The sequence below is a fragment of the Argiope bruennichi genome, chromosome 8 (assembly GCF_947563725.1).
Source record: "Argiope bruennichi chromosome 8, qqArgBrue1.1, whole genome shotgun sequence".
In the NCBI taxonomy this organism is placed as follows: Eukaryota; Metazoa; Arthropoda; class Arachnida; order Araneae; family Araneidae; genus Argiope; species Argiope bruennichi.
In genome coordinates this window covers 98,092,132-98,100,544 of record NC_079158.1, presented here as the reverse complement: position 1 = coordinate 98,100,544, position 8,413 = coordinate 98,092,132, and the positions used below count along the sequence as shown (strand labels likewise).

General features: G+C 28.2%; 1 protein-coding gene across 7 annotated transcripts in view; it reads right to left on the bottom strand.

The window, feature by feature from the left end:
• Window positions 1-5,874: 5,874 nt before the first annotated feature.
• The window catches only part of LOC129981847 (organic cation transporter protein-like), a 58,828-nt gene continuing 56,289 nt past the window's right edge, over window positions 5,875-8,413 (bottom strand). For 4 of the 7 annotated variants that reach the window (XM_056092879.1, XM_056092881.1, XM_056092880.1 and 1 more), the window contains one exon: window positions 5,882-7,088. In XM_056092879.1, coding sequence (XP_055948854.1) covers window positions 7,004-7,088 — 85 coding nt within the window. In that variant the 3' untranslated portion in view covers window positions 5,882-7,003. Of the gene's footprint in view, window positions 7,089-8,413 lie in introns of all 7 variants that reach the window. The other 3 variants (XM_056092877.1, XM_056092878.1, XM_056092883.1) reach the window with 3 other exon arrangements.

Below are 8,413 nucleotides of genomic sequence, written 5' to 3'. Positions count from 1 at the left end.
AATTTCTTCCTCTTGAATTTTTTTACATCTCTTATGAAGCCGGCAGGCAATTTCACGACGAAGATCCATAGCACGTTTTAGATTATTTTTTGATACGAAATTTTGTAAAACTTTGTAATAGACTTTTAAGATTCCCGACATATAATTCGCATCATCGAAAATATAAGAAACTAAGCAATATGCTCTCAGAATATACCACAGACACTACGCGAAAACAAAAGAAGCAGTCTTTTGCAACAGGTTGCCAAATAAAAATAACAAGTTTCTATTTTTAACAGAATGTAACTGATTTTAATTGTAAGCAATATCAGAAGGCGAATTTATAAAATAATTTAGGAAAGTTTACTTGATAATTGACTTCTATTAGTATGAATCAAATAAACATTCGTTGAATATTCGTCTAAAAAATAAATCATGCAATGGGTAAAAAAAAAAACAAAGTTTACGGATTTACTGTTTCGTATTGTCTTGAAACTCGTTAAACAATGAATGCAACAATGTTTATATATATATATATATATATATATATATATATATATATATATATATATATATATATATGTTACTTCAATTTTCTACTTTCTGTGGGATCAGATGCATCTAAATCGCAGTTTATCACTTCTATCGCAGGTCTATCAAAAACACACTATTCTTTGGTTTTTGAATTTATCCTATTAATTTCCCCTTTACAACCGACATTTTAGCAATTTATCAAGCCATTAATGGGCTCATAATTCAAGAAAAATTTATAGTACTGTTATCAGAAAGTGTTTCCGCTCTTCAAGCTTTGAAAAATTTATCAATCAAATCCTCGAGAGTTATTCATAAAAGAGTTTTTAAGAAACTATTATTAGAATAAATCTCAATCAGAAAATCCTATTGGTTTGAACAGGAGAGAATTAAAATATTTCTTGGAATGAAAAAGCGGATTATCTCGTAAAAACGATCATGCAGTCGTAACCATACTTTAAGTGGATTGCTATTGAATATCTTATTAGCAAAATATTTCGCTTCAAAATATGCACAAAATTTATCAAAATAACAAGTATTAAGAAACATTTGAATTTATTCCATCAATTCAATCTTTTATTACATGGCTTAAAAGTAAAAGAGATGCAATAACAACATGTCTAATTTCCCGGATGATCATCCATCCAGCTCTAATGAATAAATTTGAATTTTGTAACAATCCTGACTAACCAAGAAAATGATATGAATAGATTCTCATGTACTATTTGAAGTATTAAACTCATAGAAAAAACGTCTGGAACAAAGTCACTTTTAATCACCAAGAAATCAAAGCTTTGATGCAAAAAATGTTTTTCATGGATCCTATCTACAAAATTTCCTTCGTTCACTGTGTTTTTTGATATTAATTGGGACTCTCTGACATTAGAGGATCACAGCCTTTGCTGTTAAAAATGCCATTTCAATAAATGTGAGATCAATTGTTTCTCAAATTCATTCTGAGGTGGCGCACCTGGAACGGAATCGAAATATGAATCATATTACAATCCAAGTCGTACATTACATCATACTGCAAAATTTCTGAAAATAACATTGCTTTACAATTTTGAAACAGTGTAAAAAAAACACCTTCTTATATTGAGCAATATTTAACTCTAATTTAACATCATACATTATAGTTCCCTATTTTGTACAACATAATCTCCCTATATTCCACAAATTAGTTTCCCAAAATTAAACCTAACTACTTAAATGAGGGGAAAAGAATTGTTTTTTCCAAAATCTTTTGCTTTTCACGTGTCTTTAGTTTTCACTCTTGGCTCTTTTAATTAGTAGGCGACTTTAAGTACTAGGCTTGTATGTCTGCAAGACATGAGTGTAAATTTTAATAATGGATGGTTCGATTGGAAGTATCATATGCATATTCATGTTATTTAATTAAATTACTTTCTTTACAGTTTCGAGTTAAAATTGTAATCTGAAGTCAAAGAGAGAGCGATTTCGCTCATAAATAAAATTTATTAGTGGAATTTCTTATAAAAATTTGTTTCACAAATAATTACGTTTAAAAAGTTGACATATATTATCTTTTTACAACCATTTGCCATTTTTTAGCTTAGATTTAGTTTATGGAAATTAATATTTCAAAAAAATATATGAGAGAGTTTTTCTGTGTAACAAATAATTCTTCTAAAAACTCTTGATAACTTAATCATAATGATTTTGGCAAGTTTTATATTTAATAAAAGTTGTTATGGAGCATTTTCAAAAACTTTCTTTTTATATATTTGTATATAGTTTTTTTTAACTTTTATTTTCTAGCATTTGCTTTTTGAAAAAGATGAAAATAATTAATTAGAACATTTTATTAAAATTCTGATGTTTTTAAAACAGGAATAAAGAATAAAAGCTAAGATATTTATAAATGTATTCGATTTAATTAAACATACAAAATATATAATAAATAGTAAGCTATTAAATCTTATTAGTAAATATAGAATTTACAATATCATCACAACATTGTTAAATGTAGAATTCACGATATAGTTTACATAATATTGTTCAGTGCTGTTCAAAATATAATTTTCAATATTTCCCCCCCACAATATTGTAGAATTTTATGCAATATTTAGATTTAAGTAAAATAATTTTCTATTGACTTTTTAAAAAATAAAATCACAAAATAAATATTAGCGAAAATTAAAATTCCCCACCTCAGAATTTTACATTGAAAATGCTTTTATATTTCTTCGTTCTTTTTGAATTTTATTTCATATTGCACAATATTATTGATACAGCATTCGGTATTCGCAGTATTGTTGAATGTTTCCCCAATATTTCACAATATTGAGTCGCTGCTGGAATAATTAACAATTATGAAAATATTAAAATAGTTCATCGTCATTAAGAATATAAAAGTGTTCAAAATTTTTCAAAACTTTGGTCCAGTAAAAAATGAATGAAAAGCTGAATCTAAAATTCCATCAAGCATAAAACAATCTAAATAAAAATGGCTAGAAAAGTTCAATACAGTAGAACTTTAGTTATTCAAAGTTCATTACACGAATCTCCAAATATCCAAATCGGTTTCAGAAGGGGGGGAAAAAAAAAAAAAAAAACGAAACATTTAGAAAATAAGAAGGAAATGCAATCAACAATAACTATGCGGCCTGTTCCAACTGAAAAAATATTTACAAAAATAGAACGAAAACATCGATACTGCAGATTGCATTTGCTATTTCAATACATATGTATATTTGCACATAAATCTGTGAATACAATTTAATTTGTGTCCTCTGATGATGATGATGTCGTGTCCGCGTTACCACGGAAAGGGGTTGCAATAGCTTCTGAGGGTGAAGACCGCTGAGCACTCAAGGGCAGAAGTCTGACTTCTAGGTCATATGAAGATAAAACTCTCATATTCGCTTGCACAACCCCTTTTTACAGGAGGGCACATTCACACACCTCACAGATAGAACACAGATGAAGAACAACCATGCCCGAACCGGGACTCGAACCCGTCACGCCCAGATCATGGGGAAGACACGCGACCCCTATGCCAGGACGCCGGCAATTTGTGTCCTCTAATTCATATAAATAGTACAGCGTTTACAGTTCCTGCATATTTGTTAAACTTTATTTCACGTACTGTTCTCCGATATAGTTTATGTTTAGATATTTCAAAAATTATTAAATTTGGATGTAGTAGTTTATTTGATGTATTTAAACTAAAAAGTACCAATGTTAAATATATACCTAGTTTTACCACACCCATCAAATTGACGGGTTTTGGATAATCGTGGCTTTCATTGTAACTTTTAGCTTAGTTTATGTAAATAAAAGAATAGAATTTAACAAAAACAACATTTAATATAATACTTCATTCATTATTAACATAAAAAAACCCAAGAGAAACAGTTTGTATTCGTATTTATAGGATATCACATTTGATATTGATTGACCCAACTATGAGGCACATATTTTACAAGTACTATGTTTTTGTTGCACAATCAAATTTGGCAAGATTTGACAAGAAAGTTTTTAAAAAATTTTCTGGAATAAAATCGACTACTTTCCGTTTTTGTTTTTGAGAGGAGGTTTCTTTTCAGCAGCAACTATATTCACTAGAGTTTTCTGCAAAATATATGAAAAATATAATTCATATATTTCCAGGAAATGTCTAAAAGCAATTTGTAGATGAATATAAATGTGTATTGTGATAAAATAAATGGTCCGTAAAATATTATCAACTTTGAAATTTCTAAAGCCGTTATTTTGACGGGTTCTGGTGTAAATAAGTATAGATCATATTAATTAGGGAGGTTAAAAATGGCTGAGTTGAAATTGAACAGAAACATATAATTGTTTTTACATTTTATTAATAGCCACCATAAAAAATTCTAGCACAATACATAAACTATATCAAAATTTTAAAGCATGGAATTTGAAAACCGTCAAAATGACAGTCTTGGTAGTTCTAGTGTTAAGCAAAAGTGTATGGTCAAAAATAATTTTGTTTGAAAACATCTGTAGCTAAAGTTAATGAACGAAATGAATCCAAATTTCATATACAGTTTGTGTAAAGCAAGGGGGGATGAATTTAGAAAAGACAATTAAACACAAAGTCCCTGTAAGAGAGATTTTAGAGTTTTCGGAATGAAAATGGACTGTCGAAAAATTTCATTATTGTTCGAATGATAAGAAATGCCTATGCAGAAAGTATGAAGCCCAGAGAAAATATTCTTTTATTAATCATCGTTGGGATTCTTTGTCCACCATTTTGAATGTGCTGATTTTAAAGATATTGCATCAGCATCTTTTGGTGATCCCCATATTTCTCAAAATCTACATAAATTTGGCTATATTTTGTTCATTAATTTTAAATATCGATGATTCCAAGCAGCCGAAGTAATTTTCTGGCTACTTTGCATATTTGAAATGAATTTCGAAGTTTTAGGCTCTGAAATGTTAAGTTTCAATTGATAAGGATTTGCATCCTAAAAGTGCAAAAGCTGTGCAATATTGTAATATTTTACGGCATTCTGAACATCGATAGTAGAGGACATAACTTGCATGATCACGTGACAATAGGATAATCAATAGCGTTGTTATCATGATTGAACGCTTTGAAGTTTTCTGTTCAAGTAAAATCGCTTTGAGGTTTTGTCGTTGTAATTTCTAGTACAAGATAATTAGAAATTTAAAAACTTTAAATTTTAAGAATTTATATCATTACTTGAATTTCTCCGTATTAATTAATTAATTTTCCCACATGGCCTCTGGATAGGACTGGGTATTACTTGCATATCATTAATTAAAATTGAAATTTAAAAAATCAAAATTTTAAACTCATATGAAAGTTTAAAGTTGCTCAGTTTTCAAAAAGAAAATTAAGTTTTATGTTTTTTTAAATTTTATTGAAACATGGTCGAGAAGTTAACGCTGAATAAAATATTTATTAGACTAAATATAAAAAAAATGACAGTACATTGCAAAGGTTTCGTTTATAAAAGAATTCAAATGAGATAAATGTCATAAGATATAACAAAATGTTCTTTTTTTAAATGTCTTTAATTTCTGATAATGGAAAAACAATTCCAAGTATATGTTTTAATGTAAAACCATATTAAGATTAACATTCAAAAACAAAAATCATTTACAATTATTTTTTATTTATGAAAAACATAAAAAGTTATAAAAAAACAGACAAATTTTTGGTAAATGTTTACAGAAATATATTTTTAATATTTTACTTTATAAAAGAGAATCTTGGAAATAAGTGTCATTAAACAATTGAAATTTATACACTTAATAGATATAGTTTTCAAAAGTTTATAAAAATACAATTTTCAATAAAATAACTAAAATATAAATTCCAATAATAAAATTTTATAAATTTCACAACAAATTTTTTCACAACAAATATTAGAAAAATTGAATTTTCTTAAAAGTCAAAAGAACTTCAAAACCTACATTTGTATTGCCAAAAGTTATTTTTGATAAGACAAAAGAATTTTGATTGAGCTGTAACGATAAATTGACTCATAAAATAAAAGCTATTAATTCAAAATTTCTCACTTCATGTATGAAACATTATATTTGTATTTCGAGAACAAAACGATTGGGATCTAATAGACGTATATACAAAAAAAATTAAATTATAAGTACTTGTAAATTAATCGCAAGTGTACAAATATTTGTAGAAAAACGCCAAAGATGTGATGTTAATAACAACTGAAATCTGACCATATTTGCGAATGGTATGCGATTACCCTGCAAAGTTTACCAATGGCCTGCCGTTAATACAGAGGTATAAAATTGCTGCTCCTTATATTAGTGATTTACTGAATCAGTTAAAGCCGTATAGGTTTCATAATCTCTGTGCTTCACTTGATAAACAAGTGAAAGTCAATCCCCCAGGTACGCACATATATTGTACAATATTGTATGATATAAAACAATATTCGCAATATTGTATAATTTACTCAATGTTGAATAATATTATATAATAACGTACAATATTGTATAATATTGTGCAACAAGTTGTGCTACTTGGGTATTGCGCCATCTGCTTCGACTGACAAGCAAACCGCAATTTTTCTTGCAGTTTTATTTGCAGTCAGAAGAAAATTAACAAATTTGAATAAGTTGACTAAATTCCAATTCCCATTTTCAGTGGGGCAAAATTTACATAAACATCCTAACAACGATGAAAATGAATGATACAGAAACTTCCATTGTATTTCGAACAGTGCAATATGTTTCAAGAGACATGAATATCTGGATGAAGTTCGCACAGTCTTTACCAATCTGATTCAGTATAAATAACAATAATCATTCAACATTATTGCTCTTGTATTGTATGTTTACCGCAAGACATTTCTATTTTAGGGTAAAAGTTTGAACACTAATCAAAACTCGCTCACTGATATTTGCGAAATATGAAACTGATACTTTTTGTAATATAAAATACTTCTTGTCCAGTGCTGATGAAAGATCTGTTCAGATATGGGCCTGCTGTACAACTGAACTTTTATAGATGGCTTTTACTGATTACATTAGTATCAGTATCCTTTGCTGGAGATTCTGTTACCGCATGGCCATTTTCTTTAGATACCCTGTCAGAGAAATTATTAGTATGTGATATACCCACAATCATATCTCAAAGCTACTATCAAATGGATGAATTAGATATATTACATATTATCTTAGTTCAATTTGAGAGAAATTATAACTTATATAGGGAAAAATTCAAAAATATAAGGGAAAATATAATGAATATCGGAGAAGATATCAAAATACAAATAAGATATGAAAATATGGTACTCAGTCATCATCAGATAAGCATTTCTTCGCTTCTTTTGTCAACATCCGTAATGGTCACTATTAATTATCAGGTCACTGTTAAAATTCAAGATCGGTGGACATTTAACAAAAGAACCGTATACCCAAATCTAATAAAAATATTTTTTTAAAATTATGATCTGCAAATTTTAAAATATTTATAATTTTAAATAAATTGAAAAAAAAAAGGGGAAACTTAAGCAAAAATTTCAGTAAGCATTACATTTATTTTTTTGATCAATATGTAATATAATAAGTGTTAAATACAACAATTTATCACCACCAACAAATGACTAAAAGTAACTGATTTAGGGAAGAAAAATTAAGCCAATTCCAAGTCATTTGCCCAACATCGAGATATAGAAGAAAATTTAATAATACGCTTATTATTTTGTTATCAAAATGGAAATCAAAGCCTAAATTACTTTATCCGATGTGAGATATATAATTTTCCACTTCAAATTATTTGGAAAACGTATATTTTAGTGGTAATAAGAATGCTTTATATAGTCATTCTTACATTGAGAAATTCTTTTTTTACGCTTATTGATGCATTCAAAATGCCAAGACAAAAGACAGTTGTTTCGTTTGAATAAAAGCTTTCAAATGATAATATTTTTCTAATTTCATATTACATTTGAATATTGGTTTTTAAAAGTATAACATTAACTGAAAAGTATTGTTTTAGCAATATATTTGTTTAAAATGCTTTGGGAGTTATCAGTACTTCTATAATCTATTAATCCTTTCGCTGTCCTCTACTATCCGCGAAAGGTTTTGTTTTTCCTCTGTTTTTCGCCGCATTAAAAAACAAATAAAAATAAAAACTTAATCAAGTAAATATTTACAAAGCGCTTAAACGCTTAAAAGTTTTAAATATACACTTGAAGTGTAACGCGCACTTGAAGTGCGTTACGGCCGCCCTGCAGAAGTTTCACTTGAGCTGGCTAGACGCATTACAGACGACGACGAGGTTAAAATGTTATATTTACTTCCTAAAATGTTGCATTATAAACTTTTGGAGTTACTTTGTCGTACTTAGACGATGAGAACGAAATTTGAGATGCTACTATATAATGCTAAAGTGAGATTTCACATC